Source organism: Solea solea, chromosome 5 (assembly GCF_958295425.1).
Source record: "Solea solea chromosome 5, fSolSol10.1, whole genome shotgun sequence".
Classification (NCBI taxonomy): domain Eukaryota; kingdom Metazoa; phylum Chordata; class Actinopteri; order Pleuronectiformes; family Soleidae; genus Solea; species Solea solea.
In genome coordinates this window covers 8,072,709-8,099,214 of record NC_081138.1, presented here as the reverse complement: position 1 = coordinate 8,099,214, position 26,506 = coordinate 8,072,709, and the positions used below count along the sequence as shown (strand labels likewise).

The 26,506-nt window shown below is 41.5% G+C and overlaps 1 protein-coding gene across 2 annotated transcripts; it reads right to left on the bottom strand.

Annotated features, from left to right (window-relative positions):
- Nucleotides 1–1,504: 1,504 nt before the first annotated feature.
- On the bottom strand, nt 1,505–25,360 carry gas6 (growth arrest-specific 6). 2 transcript variants are annotated; one of them, XM_058629396.1, is made up of 15 exons: nt 24,783–25,359; nt 23,761–23,921; nt 21,374–21,398; nt 21,199–21,261; nt 18,831–18,953; nt 17,514–17,633; nt 15,878–16,000; nt 13,089–13,210; nt 12,605–12,723; nt 11,727–11,916; nt 11,462–11,626; nt 8,954–9,122; nt 8,599–8,738; nt 8,324–8,525; nt 1,505–2,796 (listed from the first exon to the last, which is right to left on the bottom strand). In XM_058629396.1, exons 1-15 carry the CDS (start codon nt 24,859–24,861, stop codon nt 2,642–2,644), a joined length of 1,956 nt encoding a protein of 651 aa, XP_058485379.1. In that variant the 5' UTR covers nt 24,862–25,359; the 3' UTR covers nt 1,505–2,641. The 2 variants fall into 2 exon arrangements, with proteins under 2 accessions (XP_058485379.1, XP_058485380.1); XM_058629397.1 differs by lacking the exon at nt 21,199–21,261 and having other exon boundaries at nt 24,783–25,360.
- Between the last annotated feature and the right edge of the window lie 1,146 nt (nt 25,361–26,506).

Sequence of the window (26,506 nt, the reverse complement as noted above, 5' to 3'; positions counted from 1 at the left end):
AAACGTCGACCTGTTAATTGGAACCAACGCTCCCAGGATTTTAGAACCCTTGGAGGTCATTAACAGTAGCGGGAATGGCCCATATGCTATAAAGACAGTGCTTGGATGGGTTGTTAACGGACCACTGAATGGAAACAGTGGTGCTTCGGAGGTGGAGCTGCCCTTGGCGATGGTGAACAGGATTTCTGTGTGCAAGCTCGAAGAAACGCTGGACGACAGCAGGTACAGGCTACTTGAGTCTCGACTGGAGGAAACTGTCCAACAGTCAATGATAAAGGAGGAGAAAATCTCCACTCTGGATAAGAAGCTTCAGGAGAGCAAAGCACTCAATGTTGCACTGCGTGCCGAGCTAACCACTGCTCATAAGACAGTAAATGCCTCTCTGCAGACAGAGAGCAGCCTGTTGAAGGACCAGATCAAGCAGTTGGAGAACCAGAACACTTCTCTTAACAACCATATGGTGGCACTGCAGCGACACACCACCACCCTACAGGAACAGAATTCTCTCAGAGGATGCTATGGCCTGGAACCTCTCATGGCTGCTTGGCAGGGTTCTGGAGGTTTTTCCAGATAAACAAGGGCTGGTGCGTTCCGTGAGGTTACAGACAAGGGCCAACATTATTGAAAGGCCAGTGACGAAACTTTGTTTGGTACATGGAATATAGATTTGTCTGTACTGCACTTTAATGTAACTGTATCAACACATTATTTGCTCCTGTCTTGTTGTGTTTGAATTGTTATGTCAGGCTGCCATTAACAATTAGGGGCCGGTGTATAGGAGCCGAATGTGTGTTATGAGGTTTGGTGTAATTCACTCAATGTGTGTGTGGGGTCGCTGTGCTCTCAGAGGGGGGAGCTCAGGTGTATATAGGTGGCATTATCACTGTCATTGTCAGGTTTGTGAACCGGAAGGGCAAACGGTTTTCGACCGCTGTACCGCGGAGGCGCTACTCGTGAATGTTTTGGATTGTTTCATGGAATTTCATTATGCAAAGAAAACGCACAGCAATAAAACCAATATATTGCAACGAAACGAACAGCGTGGACATTCAATCAGAGTTCAAAAGAGCGATCGCCAAGGCAAAGCGCGTCAACCAGGTCATCCGGAGTCAGAAACCTCAGTAGCGGAAGTTTGAGGCTGAGCTGCTATAATAGAAGTAATAATAACTCTCTCAGCAGTGAACACATACTGGCAGTAAAAGTGAAAAAATAAAAACCAAAAGAAAAGTTCAATATACAAGACATGATTAAAAAACAAAACAAAAAACAACACATCAAGCTCTATATTTCAACAGAAAAAAAAGAAGTAACAATACAGAAGGAAGTAAAATAACACTGGAGCCCTTAAAGCATTCTTAATGCTCCTCTGACTTTCTTATTTATTTATATATTTTTGTGTTTTAATTTGCTCAGCACCAATAAAATTAAATAAACAATAAGTTTTATGGTACTTTGAACTTGTCTGTTAATTACTATTTCAAGAAATATAAATGATGGATCTGTAAAGAGACTCGGATTACGGTTCAATTTTGGATTAACTTAAATGTGCAGAAAACCTCCGTGAGCATAAGGTAGTGTTTGTTTTCTGTCTTCTACAAAGCATTGTACGGTCACATTATTTACACAACTCAGTATTTTACAGCGCACTCTTTTGACTCTCAGTAGCTTGTGTGGTGCGATTGATGCAGTGCTCTTTCTCTCTCGACACCTTCATGGCCCCTTCCTGTGCTTCTTTGTCTCATATATCAGGACTGTGTCTCATCTATCAGCCTGTAGGTAGCAGGGTTTTTACAGAGTGGGTGTTTATAAGGGGCCTTTGTGATTACATTAAACTAAAGATTATTGAGAATCAGGGGGTCAGTCAGCTCTCTGACAGGCTGAAATATTCTAAAATGCACAGGTACAGTATAGGCATAGTGGTATAACTACTTTGTGAGTTGCATTATGTGGCTGTGTGAAACAATTGAGCAGTTGACAGGGAAACTGTTAAAAAGTTTACGTTGGTTGTACTTATGATTTTAAGAGATAACAAGTGACATCAAGCCTCCATGTTGTGGGGAGGAAGGGGATTCAGCTTTTTAAGGGAGAAAAATAAAATTGATCTTAAATCAACCCCTAAAATCTCATGATGATCTGAGCACCAAAATTCATATTTTCTTGAATGGTGTGGGACTATTTTTGTGTAATTAAATTCTACATGAGCACTTGATAATTCCAGACTTTGTGCGCTAGGGTCTGCAGTGAGCTGGACTTAGGCAACATGACCGCTGCTCTAACAGCTAAATCGCTGCAGTGAAGAGCCACTGTGTCTACAAAGTTCCAGGGACAAGATGTCAGTTGTGGTAGACTCACCAAAGACGAAGCCTCTAACATGGATCTGCCTAGTAGAGGGGATGTCACTTATTGTCTAACTAACTTATCTATTGATTTACAGTACTGTGAAAATCACCAATAGGCACCAGTGTCATCATAGTAAAAGGAGACGCTCCACCTGCATCACAAAACCTGGTCTATTTTTTTTTTTTTTCTTCAATTCTAATTTTAAAGATCTCATCACTGGTCAAAGCTTGCATACTGGAAATCATCACCATTACCTCAGTCGGCCACTTATGGATCAGTTTTTGGCAGAATGGCACACTGGTCAGTGTTGAAAATCCAGAAGGGGGCAGGAGTGTGAGCGGATGTCATTGTGTTTATGGATGGCCTGGTCCAAGTCCAGAGAGTGTCCATTTATGCTGACATCCATACAACCACTGTAGGGTGCTGACACCAGTGTGGAAACCAAAGGAACATCATCTTAGGGAAGAAATAACAACATGTGAATCAGCAGATCGAGGAATGTTGGACAGTCATACAGGAGAAAAAAAGAGACTGCATGTGAAATTCAAGGTTATGGAATCAAAAAGAGGTAAACTGGAGAGAACAAAGCTCTTTTAATGGGTGTGAATGGGTAAACGGCAAAACTGTAGTGTAAAGCAGCTTTGAGTGGTCATTAAGAGCCATATAAATACAGACCATTTACCATTTGTGGCCTTTTAAACTATGACGCTGTTAACACAATTGTGCTGAACTATTTCAAGCTACTTCAAAGACATAATTTTCCAACTGTGTAATAAATAATCTTCTCACATAAAGAAGAAATAAACAGTCCATAACATGACGCAGCTCAAAAGTTATAGCTGATTTTTATTTACATTTTTACAGGAGCACGTGATAGGTTGGATTTATGGAATGTATCGGACTTCACATTTTTAGAGGTAGAGCAGGACATTAGAGAGACCAGGGTTACTGATATCTGACAGAGGTGAGACAGGACACAGTGTGACAGCAGTTCTTTCATCCAGTATTAAAAAGCAGTAGCAACAAGAAAATTAGAGAATCACACTCTAATCATCATTATCGTCCTACTGTTTGGTCAGAGCCATATTTTACAGCAGTAATGTATGCAGAGTGTGTGAGGAAAGACAGTTGTTAGCAGTGGAACATAATAAGAAAAAAAACAATTACATAAACTGCAGATTTCATAACTTGTTGACAGCTCACAACAAAAGCAACTTGTATATGAAACAATCCCTAAATTCTAAATCATAAAACTCCATGACTCTCTCACTTTTAAGCAATTAAAATGCCTTTAATGTAATAGCATGGTGGTGGTAGAGACGGCGATTGCCCCGATGAAATGCCGAGACGTCCACTTGGCAACATACTTGGACGACTGTTTACTGTTGGCACACAAGGCCAGAGTGCACACGTTTGTCCTCGTATGTCACCTGACCGACATCTTTCTGGGTTTATGTCTGAGAATGTGTGCGTCCCAGCTCGTCTCTCGGAGGAGAGAATGCGGGTTATGGGCGCACGGAGAGTGTTGGTGACACCGGAGGGCTCCATGGCACTGCGTCACTGGAGAGCCCCTCTTGTCCTGACCCAAGGAGTGCCAATGGGCACCATCCTATCCTTGTCTGAAGGGGGGGAGGGGGAGTTACGCAAGGGCCGGTCTGGTTTCTAGCGCTGGAACGTGGATCTCCAGCTCTAGCGCACGCCTGGCCGCACATGCTGCTTTACGCGTTTCCCCCACCCTGATACCACCCAACCTGTCTAGTGTGAGGGAACACAGCCACATTGTGATACTGATAGCTCCGCATTGGCCTGCAATGTGCTGGTTGGCGGAGATTTATCAGATGCTGCATGCTCAGCCATGACCCCTCTGTCGCAGGGGGGCACACCTGGTGCGTCTGGCCCGTGGGCTTGGCCCCTGATTGCCACTATCCAAAACTCCAGAGCCTCCACCACTGGGTCCTTATATGGCTGGGTGCTTGAGGAATGGTGTCATAAAGAGGGACACATTCCTTATCAGTATTCGATGGGGGTGTATTGTCATTCTTACAGAACCTGATAGACAAAAAACAAGGCGTTTTCCACAGTTAAGGTGTATTTGATGGCTATTGTCATATCCATGCCTGGCAGTCTTCTTTTTTCCTGTATGTCCCTTCCTTGTGTGTCACTCTCCCAGGTTTAGGCAGCTGCAGGTTGCACATGTGGTGCCAATCATCTCATCAATGCTCTGCTTAAATAATCCAGCTTTCCAATCACTCACTGACAGAATGCTACAGTTTCAACGTGGTAAATGACATCAGGCCGACCTGAAGTTTTCTCAGTGTTTCTTCCCAGTGCTTCTGAGAATGTATTCTGTGTTTCCCCTTATTCCAGAAATCCTCCTTCCAGCTTGCTACCTCCCTGGACCCGCACCACTCCCAGCTTTCTTCACCGCTACCCTCCACCTGCCATCATCATTCCCCTCACGTCTCAGCTCCTCTGCATTCTCTGAACCCCTATCCTGCCTTGCCATCTCCTACCTACTTCTTGCCCCTTCTGAGTCTGTGTTCTGGTCCTAACCCCCACTGGTTATCACAGAACGATCTGGCCACAAAATGGACCTAGCAGACTCAGAAGCTCTCAAGCAAACACTTTCCAGTCAGGAAAATCTGCTCCGGATCAAATCCTCTGCAGCCTCAACTCCGTTGCTCTCGCTGGACAAATGAATGACTTTTCCGCTTACCTTTCTGCTCCTATAGCCCAGCTCTCCCAGTTGTCTGTCACTCAGCCCCCCAGCCCTCCTACAGCAGCTGTGCAACCCATAGCCATTGCCACCAGCCCACCTTCCAGTAGAGCCTCATACCGTAGATCCTGAGCCTTATTCCGGAGATCCACACAAATGTAAGTCCTTCCTCCTGCAGTGTTCCTTGGTCTTAGGACAGAAGCCAGTTACCTATTCTTCAGATGAAGCTCAGGTTCAGTATATTGTCGGGTTACTTTGTGGAAGGCTACAGCTCTATGGAAGGGTTCCCCTCTCCTTTTTTACATCCTACCCACTGTTTGTTGAGGAATTTAAGAAAGTTTTTGATCACTCAGTTCAGTCTTGTGTGGCAGAAAGTCAACTTCTCACATTAAAACGAGGGTTCAGGCAGTGTGGCAGATTATTCTAATGAGTTTAGAGTGTTGGCAGCAGGTTCTGGGTGGAACGACTCAGCTTTGCGGAGTGTAGTTCTCAAAGGCTCAGTGATCAGTTAAAGGACAAGTTAGCGGCGAGAGATGAGACAGCCTCCTAAGACTAAGTAATTTCTTTAGCTGTCCAAAGAGAGAGAAATTCTCAGTCTTCAGTTTCTCGTTCCATCACCCATCCCACTGTCCATCAGGTAGCCATGCAGCCTTCTGGGTATTTTGCCCCTTGCCAGCCCCCTCCTTTTTCCCTGAAATCCCCTACTGAGCCCGAACCTATGCAGCTTGGTTGAGCCCGATTGACTCCCGAAGAGCAGTTCAGGCGCATGTCATCGAGGGAGTGTCTGTACTGTGGCCAGAAGGGCCATTTCATTGCCTCTTGCCCCAACACCCACAAGATTAGGCTCACCATCTGTTGAGGAGCGACAGGTGAGCCAGAACTCCTCTCCATCTAATTCCAAGTGCTTCTCCATTCAAGCCTCATTTGGTTCCTCCTCAGAGCCTCTGCCCCTTTTTGCTCTGGTTGACTCTGGAGCAGAGGTTAATTTCATTGACGAAGTAATGTTTTCCCACTGAGCCCCTGGAATCTCACTTTGTTGTCAGAGCCCTGGATGGAAAATTCCTTGCCCGCATCACTCACCAGACCACCCCGCTGCAGCTTATCCTATCAGGTAATCATTGTGAGTTCCTGCCCTTTAAGTTAATGTGGTCTCCCACAGCTTCCATTGTCCTTCGTCACTCCTGGCTTGCTCTCCACAATCCACAACTTTATTGGGCTATTGGTAAAATCATAAATTGGAGCACTTATTGCCACAGTCACCCCACCCCAGTGTAAACACTCTGATCATTCCAATGTCCCTGCCATTAACCACAACCTCGCCAGAGTTTCTAGTAAGGACAGCACTCTCTCTCCCACCTCATCGCCCTTACGATTGTTCCATCGACCTCATTCGTGGAGCCCTCTTACCCTCTGGACAACTCCACAACCTCTCTCGCCAAGAGTCCCTGGCAGCCGGCATTATTCGACCCTCATCCTCTCCCTTGGGCACTGTTTTTTGCTTTGTGTACAAGAAAGAAAAGACTCTCCACACCTGTATAGACATTTGAGGCCTTAATCAGATCATCATGACCGTTTCAACTTCACCATAACCTACCGGCCCGGTTCCAAGAACACTAAGCCTGATGCTCTTTCCAGACAATTCTCAGTCCAGGAGTCCCCCTCAAGCCCCAACACCATTTTTCCTCCCTCCTGTGTGGTGGGGGAGGTCACCTGGGAGATTGAGACCAACATCAGGAAGGCAAGACCCAGGTAATGGCCCACTTGACAGGCTCTTCGTTCCAGACTTGGTAAGATCTCAGGTTCTACAGTGGGGACATAGCTCCCGGATCGCTTGTCACCCTGGGTATAATCAGACCCTCAAGCTCCTCCAAAGACAGTTCTGGTGGCCCACTATGGATGCTGACACATAAGCTTTCGTCACTCCCTGTCAGGTGTGTGCCCGCAGAAAATCCTTCAATCAGCCACCTGCTGGTCTGCTCCATCCCCCGTCAATTCCGTCGTCCCTGGTGTCATATTGCTGTGGATTTGTTGACTACTTCTCTAAATCGGTGCACTTTATTGCCCTGCAGAAGCTTCCCTCCACCCGGGAGACAGCTGATCTTCTAGTACAGCATGTCTTTAGACTCCACAATATTCCCTTTGACATTGTCTCAGATCGAGGCCCACAGTTCACCTCTCAGGTGTGGAAGGCATTCTGCTCTGCTCTGGGGTGTCGGTAAGCCTATCATGTGGATTCTATCCCCAAACGGACAGGCAGAGCAGGCGAACCAAGACCTGGAAGCGGCCTTGAGTGTGTGGTGGGTCAAAACCCTGCTTCTTGGAGTTCTCAACTAGCCTGGATTGAGGTTCACAATTCCCTCTCCAGCACTGCTACAGGTATGACACCTTTTGAGTGTGCTCTAGGATACCTTCCACCTTTTTCCACCGCCCTGCTTTGTTCTGCTGAGAACCATCGTCTGGCTGACCGACGTCACACTCCAGCACCCAAGTATCGTACAGGTCAGAAAGTTATCCTCCAAGAATATTCCTCTGAAGACTACTTCTAGGAAACTGTCTCCCCGCTACCTAGGCCCATTTGAAATTTCTGCTGTCATTAATCCAGCTGCTGTCAAGCTGAAACTCCCCGATTCTCTCCAAGTGCACCCTGTTTTCCACGTCTCACAGCTCAAGCCTGTCAGTGACAGCCCTGGAACCCTCTCCTGCCTTGAAATGTCCGGCCCAGTCCTCTCTTAGCCAGGCAAGGCCCTCCCCTGCCTGCCGACACAAGTGCCCCATGTTCCCCTTAGTCTCCCCGAAGCTGCACTATGTTCCAGGGAGCCTCTGACCCTCCAACGAAACTCCAACCTTGGCCAGGCACTCCCATGCCCTGGCTTAAGTGACCCATGCACCCCCTTACTTCCATGGAGCGCCACTCTGCTCCAGAGGGGCCCACATGCCTCCTCTGCCTTATGGTTATTTAGTTTTGTTAGTTATGCTTTATTAAAATTGCTTAAGTCACAGTCATTTATTGCTCTTATGTTACATAACTGACATTGTTATAAGTATGCCAACAGTTATCTATTGTCATAACCTGTAATTAGTATATTATATATTCAATATTTGGTTCAGTTTTTTGTTTTCTGAATAAACTGAAAAAAATACAAGGGTGTCAATACATACAGTATAGTTCAAATAAAGTAGATTATTTCTTCCCTTTGTTATACATGGTTTATCTGATGAATCCATGTTGAATATCATGCTGTAAAGTGTAATCATGTGTGCTCTCACCAGGGAGGCCTCCTGTGAAGGTGCTGGATTGTGACAGCAGGTTTGTAGGAACTTCAGTGTCTTCACTTCGTCCAGGCTGACCGTCAACCAGCAGCAGGGTCTGGTTTCCTGAGATTGTCACCTGAATTGCATGACTCGCACCATCACACAGTAGAGCAGGAAAACTGGCAATGATGGAGTCACCTGTAGAAACCAGAACAAACTGAACACACACTAAAGGTCAGTTTTCCAACTAATTTAGCACACATACACAGTTTGAGTTTGAAAGTACTCACATCTCGCCATTCGCCAGTGCCAGGATGATAGTTGGCCAGAGCAATGGAGAGAGGGACTTTGTCCTGGTAAACAAGTATAAAGAGCACTCCCAGAGCAGATGTTGGACGCAAGGTCAAATGGACACTCAGGTTATGTAATTCTGAAGTGAAGAGCAAATAGAAAGTGAGAAAAGCATGCACTTTATCCACAAACAGGAAGGACAAATGTTGACAGAAGTGTAGTAAATGACAAAAGTGAACTTGCAGTCATCCAAACATATTTAACATTGACTAACTGCTTCAGGAAGAAGCATTTAGGCCGAGTTATGTATACGCACAACATGCAATGCATAACACACACGCACACTCACTGTACCATAACTGAAGTTGAAGAGAGCAAAGCCAGTGCCGGGGTAATAGGCTCCTCGATCCTCAGAGCTAAAACACTGCATGTTGTCATTTGATTGAATGGTTTCTTGTATCGAGGTGTCTTCACCCGTCAGCCACCGCCATTCCTTCATACAGCCATCTAGACGTGGGTTCACCTACCAAATTATCAGAGCTGTTAATAAATACAGTAAATATATATTGAACAGGTGGCTCATATTAAAGAATAACACAATCCATTTGACACTTGATATCAACATCTGTGTCTGCTGATCTGATCACAAGTGAACAGTTCAGATACACCCACGGCACGGCACAGTTAAGTTGCGTTTCCGCTAGCGTAGTACCAGGTACTTTTTTTAGTACCTGCTCTGGCGAGGTTCCAAGCGAGCTGAGTAGGTAACATGTGTGTCGTCGCCTGCCAACCACTTATTGGTGCCGTCACAGGAAGAGGCGTCGACACAAGAATCAAGCCGAACAATGCTGTACTGTAGATCAGTTAAAAAGACTTAACAATCCTAAAAATGTGGGTTATCTCTAACAATTACCAGGGCAATGTCTAAAATCTTAATAGGAGTCTGGTGTATTTAGCAACAGCACTGCTCACAAACACTGCCACTGTATTTCAGTCCAGTGACTGTGTCAGACGGAGTCTGTGCTCTGGTCATGGAGGAAGTACTGAACAAATAGTTTTTTTATGAATATGACTTTTTATATGTCATTAACCTTGTCTCTTTCGCTCCCCAGTTTTTCTCTCTTTCGCTCCCTAGTTTGCGTCGCCATCTCTCTCTCTCCTCATCTTGTAGGTTGCAAGATCAAGATCCAGTTTTCGAGGCTATCCATATCATACATATCATCACCATTACATTACATGTCATTTTGCAGACGCTTTTATCCAAAGCGACTTACAATGGAATTGAGTACAATCAGCCAGGGGTGGAATCGAACTTGCGACCATGATGTCTTTCGCACACAGGGTACCGGTCTTAACCACTGAGCCCCTCCAACTCCACCTTTCTGTCCCCCACCTCTTCTCTGTCCCCCATTTTCCTTTCACCCCAACCGGTCGAGGCAGATGACTGCACACCTCTGAACCTGGTTCTGTCAGAGATTTCTTCCTGCTAAGAGGGAGTTTTTTCTCTCCACTGATGCCCAGTGCTTGCTCATTGTGTGAACTGTTGAAGCTTGGGGTTCTCTGCTCTCCTTGATGTTGTCTATGTACAGTGCCTTGAGATAATGTATGTTATGATCTGGCGCTATACAAATAAAATTGAATTGAATTGAATTGAATTGAATTAAATGAAGATGGCACACAAAAAATTAAAATAATTCAGGTTCGCCAGAAAAATAAAAATCAGTACGAGTATCTCTTTGGAATGATGCAGCTGCAGCTCTAAACTCATCATAATCAAAGTACAACATGTGAACATCATCTCTGCAAAGTTTGACTATAATCAAGTGAAGCAGAACAAAATTAGAGAGGTTTTAGAACAGAAAGTACAGGCGAGGACTCGTTTGGCACATTTTATCCAGAGTGTACAACAGAAACCAGGAGACAGGAGACCAGAAAATTGGAGACCAGAGTCTTGTGTTGGACAGGGTAAACAACAAGCCACTGGTGTGTTTTAAGTCCACTTGGTGCTGAAATCTGCGGCTAACAGCTGAGCGGCTAACAGCTGGTGCTCTTGCCTACTATGACTTAATCTCGGCTAGTTTGCAGTTCGCGCAGACCTGGTGTGGGTCTCTGTTCGATATCTTACTCCTACAACCGCAGGGACAGGGTCTGAAGTCTTCATCACCTCTGGTGTAAGGTGTTTTAGCTTCCATTCCTCACAGTTGGTGTATAGTGGGAGTGGAGAGCTAAGTTAGCTAGTTGTGCTATAAGTAGCAGAGAAGGTAGCTGGTGTGCTCGACAACACCTGGGCATAGGAGCATATAAATACTGTAATTTCCAAACTGAGAACTGAGGTGAGGAAAAAACAGTGTCCGGTCACACCAGACCAGACTGTCTGGTGTGACAGTGTCCAGTCACAAAGTGTTTGCTAATGTCAGCTAGAGCCCAGCGACAGAAGCTCGTGTAAGATCGTCCTTGAGGAATTAACCAACATGCGAGATATGCTCCGGGTGAGAAGAGCTAAGCAAAGAGTTTTTGAATGCGGCTGTGTCCTCCACATGCACTATTTGTAGTAGGTGGCACTATGTGCGGCGGAGTGGATGGACACGTTCATCAGCCAATCAGGATTTGAGATAAGAGCTTCTGAGGTCCGACCAGGCTTGCTTTCTATAGTGAGACAACGAAACCGCCATCTTAACCGTTGTCATTAAGTCTATGTTTTTGAACTACCATGTAAAGTTTGCTACGTTTATAGGAAGTCATGTTATTTAGCTCCTTGTTATTACTACCTGTACCTGAGCTGTCGAGTTGTGATCACATCATTAGAGATGGAAGTTAATACCAGGTGTGAACATCACTGCACAAGCACATGCAAACAAACACCTGATTGACAAGGCCATCCTCTCTGAAGGGGACTCCTCCCACGGTGAAGTTGAGTTCATGCATGCCTTTCTTCACTGTAAAGAGATCACCATTGACTGCAATCTTCATCACAGCCTCCGTGTTGATTTTGATCACTAGACTGCGGCCCTGCTCCTCCACAGAGATCTGACAACAAATCAAGACATTTGACAACATTTAAATCAGCTAATTGAGCTACTGTAGAGGCTACTGTAGTAGACAGTATACTTTTTCTGAAACCTCAAACCTTTCTCCATTGGCCATCATTCACAAGTGGTCCACTGCTGGTGACCCTGCTGACTGTGCCATACTTCAGCTGCAGCTCCAGCTTCCCATGATGAATTGCCAGCACGATCCAGGAGCTGTTTAAGTGACCTCCAGCAAAGAAAATCACCCCCTCAGGGTCATAGGTGCGGAAGTCAAACTCTGCTGAAAAGCTGGAAAAAGGTGTTGGAGTATGATGAAATGAATGTATGGTGGAAATAAATGTAAAATAAAAGGGAAAAAATAGGAAATGGTAGATAAGAAACAGAAAATTACATTCCTGACCAAAAAAAATTCTTATGCACCATGATAAAGAGGGTAACATTTTCATTCCTGTCAATATTAGAAATTATTTTTGGAATTGGCGGAATCTGTGAATATATGTGGGGAAAACAAGTTTTCCTTTAATGTTTACTCACACTGTGATTGTGACCTGCTATTTCAGTGTTATAAATTATCTCACTAAACAAATAAGAACTTAAACAGGATTTGTCTGAAACATTTTATTCCACTTACATTTACTACTTTATTCGCAAAATAAATTGAATTTAAAAATATTTCACTTCTCACTGCAGTGTTAAATTGAAGTTAAAGTAACACAATGTAGGATTTTTACCTTACTATCAACAGTGCCTTCAGACAATGTGTTGTGATTCGTGCTATACAAATGAATTGAATTGAACATGCTCAGGCTTTCCCAAAGGTACCGTTGTATCATCAAAATAATCTTGGAGCCCTTATTTGAAGGTTGAAATTCTACATTGTGTCGTTTTAGTTTGTGAGGACAAAAGTGAAGGTGCTCATGTTTGTCAAGAGATGGATGATGAAGGTGAGAGCATCAAGACAAAGCAGTAGGCTCACCCAGTTTGAATCCTCCGACGGAAACGCAGCCTCACCACTGGCACGCCACTGAACATGCGGCCCAAGTAAAGAGAACGAGGGTTCTTCCTCAGAGAAGGCATCAAGCAGGGAGAGATGGACTGAAGGAGGAAACATTCAACCTGGGCATTAGGTATGCTGCTATGTCATGACAACCAGTTATAGTGGGTGCACAAAAATTCCAGCTTACCCCTTTAAAGTATGATAGAAAACCAGTAGGGGTAACGCACTGTATTTATCATTATATCACAATTATTTCAGTACTTCTGAATAATATACAGTGCTCTTTTGCTACCATTAGCAACCCCCTCCCTTTAGTCTTTGTCAACAAATAACAAGGCATTTATTCTACAATGACCTGATCTCATGAGCTTTGTGTGTGATACACCTACATTCACCACCTACATTCCCAATCTCTTGTATAAAACAGGAAGAAAGTAGCTGGTTTAACAACAACGTGTTTCACCTTACAGCTCCTGAGGTCTTCACCCAGCTTCATGCCCTGCCGACCATCACAGAAGCAACGGAAACTCCCTGGAGTGTTCAGACACTCCTCGGCACACACACCTGCTAAACACTCATCCACATCTGATAAGTGGCAGAACAGAGAGATGAAATCAAAGAGGGGGAGGATCAAGAGTTATGAAAGAGTTACAAAGAAGCAAACGAAGACATCAGTGGTGGAAAGAGTCAAAACATAACATCTAAAAGGACCAAAAAAAACATTTAGTACCACAAGTATGTATCAAAAACATCTGACTTATCATGAAATGTAAACATCACTTCAGTGAAGTGGACTGCATCTCCATCCTCCATATATGACCTTACATGGCCATGAGAACGTTGGCTATAATTATTGTTAATTCTCTGAGGAGGGACACTGAAGTTATGAAAAGACTGGTTTCCACAGGAAAACAGGTCACAAAAGTTATTTATTCCCATGTTACCAACAAATATGTAATGATTTTTCCATTGTTTTAGTCACTTGCTGTGTATAAGTATATACTGAGCAGTTGACCGAGTATTTTAGGGGAATATGGGGGGTAAAAAACTGCACTGATTAACTACCACATTAAAACCTATACAGTAACTGGTTTAAAATTCCACACATGATTATGTAAGAAACTCTTAATTTTTATGTAACCTTTTTATTATCTACCAAATTTATTTTGTAATGTTTTTGAGCTCAAGGACATGGATCCAAGTGAGGAGATACAACTCCTGCTAAAATCACTTTTGAAAGTGATAATCATGTCGATCAAAACAGGAGGTGATGCTGGGAAACTTTGGAGAGACACATTTTGTATTTAAGTAACATTGTAATTCACCTCAAAGTGCCATTATTGAAACTTCATGATTTAACTGATTACAAAATTGGAAAACAAGGACACCAAGCCGAAGATGCGTAATAAACCTTAAGAGTTTTAAGAGATTGTTTAAATATAAGTTACTTGAGGTGTGATATTTGCTAAAAGAAAAAAAGTGAGATATGAGATTGCAAGAACTGTGGTGATTTGTAATTATTAATGGGAAGTGTGGAGGAGTTAGAGTGATGATTGTGATGAGGGTTGTCATTATGCTATTCTAGTAAATGGAGCAACTTTATAATGTGTAATGTACAGCTGCAACTAAGATTCATCATCGATTAATCTGTTGATGATTGTTCTGATTAATCAATGAATTTTTGGTCCATAAATTGTCAGAAAATGTTGAAAAATGTTAATCTGTGTTTCCCAAAACTTGAAATGATGTTCTCAAATGTCTTGATTTGTATTCAAAAAGATATTAACATTTAAGAAGCTCAAACGGATCAAAATACTAGGAAGGTGAATTTAGTTATCGATTAATAACATTAACTGGTGCAGCTCTAGTGTAAAGCAATACAGATATCTCTTGTGACTTTGTCACCCTACAGGAAAATGTGTTACTCACAACCTTCAACAACATTTCACACAGATTCATATGCTCCTGTATCAAACCACTTGTTTAAAAAACAGTTTCACTATTTTGGTTGCAGTTTAAAGACAAACTGTACTACACAAACACAGAACTGGTTTAGCTACAGTTGTGCTTTCTCACTCTCTCCCTCCCATCTCCAACTGGTCCTGCTAGGCTTCTTACTGGTTCTGACAGACACTGTCACTTCACCCCAGTCCTGGCTGCCCTACACTGAATCCCTGTTCATTTTAATATTACTTTAAGATTTTACTTTTAAACCTCGTATGGGGCTGGCCCTGAGCTACATCCTGGCTGGTCCAAAGTCAAGGCTCAAATCCAGAGGAGACTGAGCCTTTGCCATTAGGCCCACTCATCTTTGGAATTACCGGCCTGAGGAGATATGGCTCACAGAATCAGTGACGTTTTCAAATCACTTCTTAAAACCCATTTTTTATAGACTAGTATTCTTGTGAACTATTTATTTTATACTTCTCTATCTTACCCTTGACATTGACAGTTATATTTATCTTCCCCTTTTAAACCTTTTTTCCTCAATTGATTTTTTTTTATTTTAATGTTTTATTGCCATTCTTTGTTGTACTTTTTAATCCCTGTTGTTCTGTCATTTTGTTTAGCTTTTATTAATGCGGTCTGTGAAAGCTCTTTGTAAACTTTGTTTTTAAAAAGTTGCTACGTAAATTAAATAATAATAATAATAATAATAATAATCATTTTATTATTATTATTATTATTATAATAATAATAATAATAATATTGTCTATGTTACTCCTGAATGATCTTTGCTAAAAGCACAAAGACAGACAGTCTTTGTGGACATTGACCTGTTACCTACATATATAGAATGTCCTAAAACATTTCTGCATTCCTTTCCTGACCCAACAACACAGCTGCATCGAGTTCCGCTGAGAATGAAGCTGCTTCTCACTCATTTTTCACTAAATGTGAGTATGCATGAGTGTGTGTGTGTGTGTGTGTGTGTGTGTGTGTGTGTGTGTGTGTGTGTGTGTGTGTGTGTGTGTGTGTGTGTGTGTGTGTGTGTGTGTGTGTGTGTGTGTGTGTGTGTGTGTGTGTGTGTGTGTGTGTGTGTGAGTTCCAGATATTACTCAAGTTGAGAGGAACTAAATCTGTTTACACAGCCACATTATGGGGACTTGTCTTCCTTATGGGGACAAAAGCAAGTCCCCATTACATAAATAATTACATTTTAAGGTGAAGACATGTTGGGATAGGATGAGGTTAGGGTTAGGTTAAGGTTAGCAAGGAAATGAATGTAAGTCAATGTCATTACACACTTACCAATACATCTCTTGGTTTCATTGTTGTAGACATAGCCGGCATCACACAAGCAATTGTAGCTGCCATCCATATTCTCACATCGTGCTGTTCCACACACATTTGAGTCCTCACATTCATTCACATCTGAAAAGGCACAAAATGGCGTCAGCTGGACAGGGTGAACACAGCGTGTGTGGCTGAGGCACAGCTCCCAGCAAGGTTATAGAATATAGACAGAATATAATGCTAAATATATTTGCTAGCAATTTTTTTATTAGAGTAATAATAAGACATTCGGTTGTAACTATCACATTATTAAATGCATCGCATTCAACATTAAATTGCATAAGCTGCTTTGGTGCTTTAGCTACATATTTACTTAATTTTAGATTTATTTCTCTGTTTATTATAATAATAGATTCATTTTGCAGCATAAATATGTTTTTATTGTGAAGTATACATCATTTTATATCAAAACAGGTCTTAAAGGTCAACACCTTGGCTAGAGAGACATAGACATGATCTGCTAATTTGTACCTATAACAATCCCGCCAACCTTGAATTTTGTTTTATGAATAGCAACTTACCGGGGATTTATTGTCAATGTTTTTGTTCTTACATATGGAGGTGCTGCAACGTGCACACGCACCCAAAAATTATCTAATTTTCGATGACATTTTGGTTTGTCATTTTGGCTGATCACACATAATTAATATGTGTCTCTCACCTGCTTACTAATCACTTCCAAACTCACTTCTATGTCAGATATTTAACATACAAATAGACAATAAAGAAAACAAGAACTCTTTTAATGAAAATTCTTATTTAACATTTAACATTCAATATTACTCTGATTCACTTTAAATGAAGGTCCTCATATATTTGACATAAGCTAACTGAAAATCACAAAGGACATGATAAGTCCCTCCAACAAGACTGTCAAGATGGACTGAGAGGGATAAAATCAATATGTCACTTGCTATCTGGCGTCTCTCCCGCTCCACGTGTTTGACATCGGGGGGGAAACGAGCGCCGCAATGATTGGTCGAAGTTGTCTTGTCCCAGTAGGCTAACGTTGCTAGAGTTGCTAAAGTTAGACCCACAGACTGTAGCCTGTGTGTTGCTGCACTGATGCACGTACATAGATGAACTGAACACCCTTATTCTTATTATTATTTTTGTGTAGTATGAAATGACACATCGCAGCAGCGTAGTTTAATGTCAAACTGCGTATCCGCTACGCAAAATGCGTAGAGGTTATTATTATTATTTTTATAACTGATTACTATGTCAATTAACCGTTTAGTGTTTTCAACCTCTCAAATGTCTTGTTTTGTCCTCAGTTTTAATGATTTATTTGTTACATGGAGCAAAGAAACCAGAAAATATTCAAATTTAAGAAGCTGAATAATCTGAGAACTTGTTTATCAAAAACTGATTATCAAAATAGATGACATATAATTTAGTATTTGATTAATAATTGATTAATTGTTGCAGCCCTAGTAACAAGTAATACAATGTTAAGAGGGAGAGGCATAATATACAGTAACTGGAAAAAACTCTTAACATTAACGGTCATAAATTCATGAGGAAAAGAAAACTGCAGCAGTGACATGAATACAGTTGTTAGACTGTGCATCTGTGGTTTGTGGCTTACCATTACACATCTGGCGTCCCACCAACATGTAGCCTTGGTGACAAGAGCAGCGGTAACTGCCCATAGTGTTGTTGCACACATGATCACACCCTCCGTTTCTCTTACTGCACTCATCGACATCTGTAAGCAGAAAGGCAGCGAAGTCCATGTGAACGCAGGAAAAACATCATCATAGGCTGTGAGTCTTGTGTTATGACATATTAAAATACTAATTCAGGATCAGGGTGTATTTAACACAAACTGATTACACAGAATGTGAAGTTATGAAAACAAATGCTCAATATGAATTGACACAGGTTAAAATATCCCATGAATTGAGTAAACTGTTCTGTGAAACAACTGACATACTATGTCACTGTGGCTAAGTGCTGCTGCTGAATGTGTAGGAGGAGTGTGGTTGTCAAGTGGAAAAGGCTCAGACCAAGACAAACTGAAACTGCCTTGGTTTTCTCTCACAGTAAGGTGGCAGGGTGAGTCACAGTGGAAATGTGTGGAATGATTGTTAAGCCATAAATCAGTTTGTCTGTAAAGTAAAGCTTTCCTGACTCACTTAATATTTGTTAATATCTCCTCTGAAAAGTGGAATTCCTTTCACTTTTGTTTCACACATCTGTACGCAGCAAGCAGCTTTGATTCCTGTTGTGAACTCTGTGACCACTGTTCCCGTACATGCAGTTTCGTATTGACCTGACAAACCATTCACACGTCATTACTAACAGCAACAGCAGCAACAGCTGGTTATTAAAGTGCATGACACTGCAACGGAGTTTGAGGTCAAATTAATTCCAGTGTATATTTGGGGATTAAGCAAATTGGACACTAAATTGACCACGAGTGGGAGAATGAATGGTTGTCTGTCTCTATATGAGGTCCTATGATGGACTAGCGACCTGTCCAGGGTTCTATGTCAGGGCCCTATGTCAGCTGAGATTGGCACACTACACTCATGTATGAGAACTATAATGATAAAACAACAATGTAATGTAATAATCTCTCCATTAATATGACTGAACCCTGTCTCCTTTTGAGTAATTTGATGACCTGCGTAACACAAATTTGTGTTATGTACAGCCAGATTTTTTTCAGTTTTTCTTATATTAGTGTTTAAATGTCAATAATCTTGCCCGGATCCCTCACCAGATTTATCTAAAGACAAGACAATAACAGAGTAACTAGGGGCACAGTGAATGGTAACTGTAAAACAATGCATCGCCACTCCAAGGTTACACTGATGACACTGATCCAGAGATGCAGGATGTGACACTGAATGACTGAGCAAAAATTCCACCTCTGCTGAGTTCCAGCGCACGGCTGTACCTTCCTCACACCTGGCTCCCATCCAGCCCGTAAAACAGTGACACAGGAAGTCGCCCTTTTTGTCCTCGCAGCGCACTGTACCTCTGGCATTACAGGGAGAAGGAGAGCACTGGTCTGGAATATCTTTAAAAGAAGACAAATAGAATCAAGAGTCTGTATTGAATGCATACAAACTGAATGTGTTAGTGAAACTGTATAGGAGAGGAAGGACATCTGTTTTATTTTGCATATCAGGAGCTTAATATAAATAGCCTGATGCTGGCTAAGCCCTCTGGCCAGAGATAATTCAGTCCTTCCCAACATACCTGACAACAAGCTTGAAAGAAACATGATGAGCTATTTATATACTGACAAACTATCTTTTTGTTTGTGTTTGTATTTACACTGCAATCTTATGTGAGTGAGCATATGCATATTTTTTTCCTCTCTCCTCTTACAGTTTCTTTTTCCTAGCAGACGAGTTTGATTTCTCAACAAGTCTGGGCATGTTAGCTGAAGTTCAGAGAGACAGAAAGGAACAGTGCCTGGAGATAATGAGGGGGGCAGGAAAGAAACCAGTTCACATGGGAAACAGAAAAGATAAATTGAAAGCAACCCCTTCTTCATTTTTTGGTAATAACAATAATAATAGATTTTATTTGTATTGCACTTTACATTCGAACAACAAATCTCAAAGTGCTACAGAGTAAAAAAAAAGATAAAACAATTCGCTATATGCTTTTCTAAAAAGGCACAATTTAGCACTATTTACAAGAATATATAGGAAGCTTTTTGGTTTAGATTTTAGTGTATGCAAGTTCAATGCACATTTTCTCTCCATGACATATGGTATGCCATTGCACTCCTTTATGCTATTCCTTTATTATTGCACTATTTTTTTTCCCATTGTTGCACATTTTACATTTTATGTTTACATTACATTTTATGTTTATAATATTTTTTTGTATTGCTGCATGTTGAAACAATTTCCCCTTGGGGATGAATAAAGTATTTCTATTCTATTCTATTCTATGGGCATGCATGTATTTCTATAAACAGGAAGATTATCCTCTCATCTGCAGTTGTGTGCTTAGTAGGGATGGTACGATACCACTTTTTCATGTCCGATACTGATATCACAATCTCGGGATCTACTGATACCGTTATCAATCTGATACATTCAATTTTAGAGATTTTAGACTATGAAGCTGCTAACAGCCTACAACACGACTCAGCTAAAATGCTGCTATTGATTTTTAATTCCACTTTTACAGTCATAGTGAAGCATGCAATATGTAGGATTTTTGGATGGTATCAGATTTTACATTTTTATCGGTCGATATTCAATCCAGTGATTTTGACCAGTATCAGGTTGACACCGATGCCGAGTATTGTATCGTCTCATCCCTAGTGCTTACTTTCACAAAGTATTACTAACCAGAAACAACAATAGTGAAACGTAGGTGCAGGGATTTGTAATGAGACCAACAATGAGCTGAAACTGAAAGTAAATGGAGCTGGGCATGGGACGATATGAGATTCTGATGGCATGATTACATCGTGCAAAAATATTACAGTATTGCAGTTACAGCTCTTAAATGACACCTTCAACCATCAACAAAACTGCTCAATTTTTATATATTTTTTTACTTTTAAACCAGTAATCACTGTCTGCTGTGATTACACCGGAATTTTTAAACGGAAATCTTAAACTACAACTATCCATAACATGTCATGTTTGTATCATCACATAAATTATATGATCAGTTTGATAATGGTGTAACAACCACCAATGACTGATAAAGGGTACAGAGAGAAAGGTGCAAGAGGGAGGGGGAGAGAGAGAGAGAGAGAGAGAGAGAGAGAGAGAGAGAGAGAGAGAGAGAGACGCTGATTAATAGAAGAAAAAAATAGGTGCATCTTATCTTTAAGTGCAGCAGCTGAGTCATGGTAACCCAGCAGCTGAGTCTTGGTAACCCAGCAGCTGTGAAGCCAGGTTGGTTCCTGATGCAGTTGAAATCATCTGCCCACTGAAGACTGACCTTTTTCTTTTTTATACGCATTTTTATTTTGTTCAGCTCACTAAACACATTGGTGCTAGTGAGCTGTGACGACTAAAGGGGTGTATTACTCAGTCACCAATGGGTGGCATCACTGTAGCAAAATGCTGCAATGGCACAGCAAGCAAACTCATTCTATTCTATACTCAGAGTAAAAGTGCAGAGCAGGATGTAGTAAATACTTTGAAAGTAAAACCAAAGCGAGAAGGCCTGAGAAGAGAGAGGGGTTTCACAAAATCTATTAACTTGCCCAGGATCCCATAATCAAGCCTTAAGATGAAGTTGTCAGACAGACAAGAGGAGGTTGATGAAAAGAGGATAAAACCTACTATGGACACATGTGATCAGATCCTGTTTCTTCTTTTCAGAGTCTCCAAACTTGTTCATGCAGGCTAGACAGAAAAAATGTCAAATGAATATGTAGATATTGCAAACATTTAGTCAGAAATGACAATGTTATGAGTAGAGAATGATGAAGGGCTAACTCTCAAAATTATAACTTACCTAAATACTTTGGATAAAAGTAGTCCTAAATCAGAGAGAAGAGATAAAGTTAAATATGCACATAAGCAAAACAGAACATGATAATCTAAACTGATGCTTACAGTTGGGGGGAATATTCATTTTAGTAAGTTAAGACAATAATAATTGTACAATAATCTTGATCCCTCTGGGCTTGCTAATTACAGGCCAATCTCCAAACTTCCTCCATTCATTTCTAAAATCCTGGAGAAATCCCAAATTTAGTGGTGCAAAGGATCATCATTGATCCCTTCGGATCAATATCTTCGGTTCGGCACACACGTGATCCGCGGATTGATTTATGAAAAAAATAAAAATTGTGCGCATGTTCAGTCCACACAGAGCGTGGTCCCTCCGCAGAGGAACGGAGGAGCTTGAACGCCCTGTGTCATTTAAATCCCCTGTATGGGAGCATTTTGGCTTCCCTGTCAAATATAATGATGATAGTTAGTGGATAAAACCGTGACGGTGTGTCGGCACTGTGGCACAAGAAAGCCATATGACAGTGGCAAAACATCAAGCATGGCCACGCATTTGAAGCGACATCACCCCGGTGTTTCACTGACAGGAGTGAAAACGAAGGCTGCTCAACAACCGCTTATCACCGCGGCATTTAAGCAGCCCACTGTTGTCTTGAGCACTGGTGCAGGACCAGCCGTGGACTGGTTTCATTCCTACTGGCTTAGAAAAGTTTCTGTCTTAGCCTTAATGACTCTGTGTCCTCTACAGCACCCCTCATTGTGGGGTACCGCAGGGTTCCATTCTGGGACCTCTCCTCTTTTCATTGTACTTGCTTCCTTTAGGTTCTATTTTGAAGAATTATGGCATTTCTTTCCACTGCTATGCAAATGACTGTCAAATTTACATACCACTAACAAGAAATGTCTCTCAAACTGTCCATTCACTGTTAAAATGTGTGATCGACATTAAGGCATGACCCTGAGTTTCAATTACAAAACAAGGCAATCAGAGATGACCTCTGTGGCGCAACGGTAGAGCGTCTGACTCCAGATCAGAAGGTTGCATGTTCATATTGCAAGCAAGTGCGGAAGCACACACACACATAAAATACTTCACTCCCACTCCGTGGAGCCAAGTAATAACGAAAGTTATCTTGTTCTGTCTGTGGTGCTCTGGACACCCATCTTATTGACCTTGGCTTTTTGGCTCTTTCTATAAAAAAACATTGTTACCAATCTGGGGGTGAAAACTTGAAAAAATTAGCTCTTCACAGCTTTTTTTTCTGTTGAGACAAATGGCAAATATTAGGTCTGTTCTCTCTAGTGGGAACTTGCTGCAGCCATATGTGCTTCTGTGGTCTCTAAAATCAGTTGATCTTAATGTGTAATCTGTAATCTTTTTATGCGCATTCTGTCTAATGGGAGCGGCCCATTGCCAGGGGCTTCCTGTGAATTCTCTGCATTCCTGATAGTTGTAGCATCCCTCTTTCCTCCTGGCTGCAGTATTCCAGAGTAGGTCAAAATTTGGGGAAATTGACCAACAGAATAAGAAAGACCTTGTGCTGTAGTAGGAGACAGATGCCGCAAACTGAAGCAGAGAAGTGAGTCTGAATCTGGGAACACCCCACTCTCCCTCTCTCTGCAGAACTAGATATCTGCAGCATGAAAAAGTGCAGAGTCAGAGATGAGCTGAGCTTTTTCTGAATGAATAATGCAGCTGTGAATGAGACTGCAACTTTGTGTCACGACACGGTAGAAAACTGCAGGTATACAAATCCAGCAAACCTCAGCTGGAAGGAAAGTCAGCTAACTTCACTTATATTCCTATTACTTTATTGTTGAAGCAAAGATTTCTACCTTGGTGTCTTGTTAACATTTTGTGTCTTATTTGCTGGCTATTATTTTCAATTTTTCATATTGTGAATATGTTTTTACGCTGCTGCACCGCTGGAACCAAAATTCCCTGGAAACTTCCCGAAGGGATTAATAAAGCTTCTATGTAATCTAATATAATTTTATAAATTAATTAGGCAGCATTTGTCTCATTCACTTCCTCTCTGCTACAATTAATCAATCAAAATTCCATTCCTGTAGCAGTGATTTCAATCACGTTTGTTTTTTCATGTATTAGTTTAAGGTGTACAGCCTTTGTCAAGCAAGTCAAATAACAATGATTAACGTCTTCTTCAGTGATTCCAAGAGCACACAATCCAGCTGAACTAGAAAGTGCAGTGCTACTTAGGGCACTATCAAACCAGGACACTGCACTTTTGTAAGTGGACCAAACCACCTGGACAACGATTAACTTATATATGTTTCTGATGGTGCAGTGGGTGTGCACGTGTGCATGGCAGAAACATGTATGCAAGTTGTTGTGGTGAAAACAATTACTTATATTGAAGTACTCACAGTCTCTGGGTCATTTTCAAACACTTCTCTGGCCTCCTCCTTGGAGCACCTTTCCTCCACACACTCCCTCTCCAAGTGTCCCTGCTTTGTCTCTTCGAAAACCTGATTAGCCCTCCTGTGTCTGCTCAGAAAATGGCTCGCCTCTTGAGGGGACAATGAGACTAAATATACAAAATATATTGCATTAATGAATCTGCAGAGACAAGAGAAGGTCAAAGAGCTCAAAGAGTTAGCAATGTGAGGCTCCAACAAAGAGGTTACAAACTATCAACTGCTAAAGCCACATTTGTAACTTTGAATGACTTCTCACTTACCACAAAGCAATGTCAAACAGGACTCAAGGACAGCATGTGATTGTTTTAGGGTTGGGACAATAAACTGCAGTATATTAAAGGGAACTGTGATGAAAAAGTACTCACATATAATTATATATATGTATCATGGATAATCATGTTGTAATAATTTAGGAGATAAAATGTAATGGCACTAACTGACATACTGTCTTAGTGATTTATTTAGAAGCATCACAAGGGGGAGCCTTCAATTCCAGGACCTCATGATTACTAATGATCTTATCTTCTCATCACTTTTAAATATGTATTATTAATAATGTGTTTTTATAACATCACATTGTTTTTAATACATATTGGAAGTAATGTTTTGTAAGATTAGTAAGTCATTTTTGGTAACATTCTTATATCGTTTTTGTTATACATTATAATATTTTGTAACATGTTTGTATTAAGTTAAAACATTTTGGAACATGTATTCGAGTTTGTGTATTTGAATGAGAATCTGCACATACAACGTGAGTAACATGTTTTGTAATACTGGAGCATTTTGCAACACTTTCTCGTAACGTCCGTGAGGTTTTGTGCAATAATAGTTGGTCTGTTTTCTCTGTGGAGGAGAGGTTGCGAAATATTAACTGGACTTTAATGAAGCATAACAAACCGCAACACAAATGTCAAACAGGAGTCTGGGGGACTGGCTAGCCACCTAGCATGCCATTGTTTACTTACTACCGTCGGAGCAGCGGACAGTCAGCAGGATTAACACAACTGTCGCTGAGAGAAGAGACTTTGTCGGTGTCAGCCCCATTGTTCACCCGCTGTGTCTGCACCAAGCTTCACAAACTTTCTCGTGTCCAGTTGACTGCGTTTCTTCTCAGCCTCGTCTCTCAATGTCAGCGCTGTGTGCACTGAGCCGAGGCTAACGGTACTGCTGAGAAACACTGCAGGTATTCAGGTAGTTCCGACCTTTATTGGCCCTTAATGTTTGTTGATGCTGTTTAATCGCTGAAGGTTACGAGCTACACCGCCATGTGTTCACCCCGCTTGTCGGTCATAACAAGTTGAACCACCGTTCTCTTCTTTCGCGGTTCAGCTAATCTCCATTGCGGTCTTCACTGTGTTCTCCGAGCCGCTTCTGTCCCTGTCGTCTTAATTTAGTCCACTGTGTTCGGACTCTGGTCTGCAGAGACACAGCGCACGACGATAATCCATTCGCAGCTGCTTCCGCAGGGGGAGTAGCTCTGAAGTGAAGTGGAGGCAGGAATGATGCAGCTCAGGACACTCACATGGCCGGATTCACTTATAAAGGTGGGCCAGGGGAAAATAACTGCTGCTGGCCCCCCACTGCAGTACATGGATGTGGCTTGGAATTGTCTTTTTTAATAACTCCAGGTTCTCATATTTTAATATTTGCAAAGAATACAAATGCTGGGGTGCTGACTGAATAAATAAATAAGGATATCAGTGAAAGTTCAAACCATTGTCTAACAATTTCACACCCATAAATCCTTGTATCATTCAATTTTCAAAATAAGACAAAAAAAGGATAACTATGTTGTCCGTTTTTTGGGAAAAGGAAAAAAAAACAGACAATGAATGCTGAAATTCCGTTTTGTTTTTTCCCCCTTGTGTGATTTATGAGCACAACAAACTAAGTTTCATTATCCTTTTTTTTTTTTTATTTTGAAAATGAAATGAACAAATGATACATGGATTCAGTGTTCGGTTTTTAGATCCTGCGACATTCCTGTGCTACACACAATTCATTTTGTATCAAGCCAGCAAGTAAAGCAAGACATCTGCAAACAAGCATGTATGCAATACAGTATGCAGTATGACTGAAAAAACACAAAGTGAATTCTACTGCTCAAAAAAACCCAGTTGTTCAGCAGTTTGACTTTGATGCTGTATACACACTCCCTCAGTCAGGTTTGATAATATTGCCTTACAGAACTTGTTTTCAGATAAAGGATGCAGCATATAAATAATGTTACATCATCTCTGTCAAGGACCAAACAGAGGTCCTGCTTTTCATCCTTTACACTGACAAGTAACTGGCACGTCCACACTGCCATCTAGTGAAATATGACCCAGTTCTCTTTTCGCTGTTGGTTTCACCATATGCCAGATCGTCAGGGGTTTGTGGAATAGTGTGACCAATCATATTTACATCTGAACATCTAAAGACATGGTGGTAACAGGGGGGAACTGGCTGCTGAAACTACCACCAGCAAGTTGGGGAATATAAATGCTGTACCATAGTTTGATTTTGTCACAGATTTACCTCTTTGTCCACCCTGTCCAAACCTGACGCTCAAAATCATTCAACAATGAAGTCTGTAATACGTTTGTTTTCTGATGTTATTTACTTTTAACCAATTACATATGTAATATTGTTTACTGAATTTGTGTTGACTAAGTTTCATATGTTGCTGTACACCGAGAGATTTTTT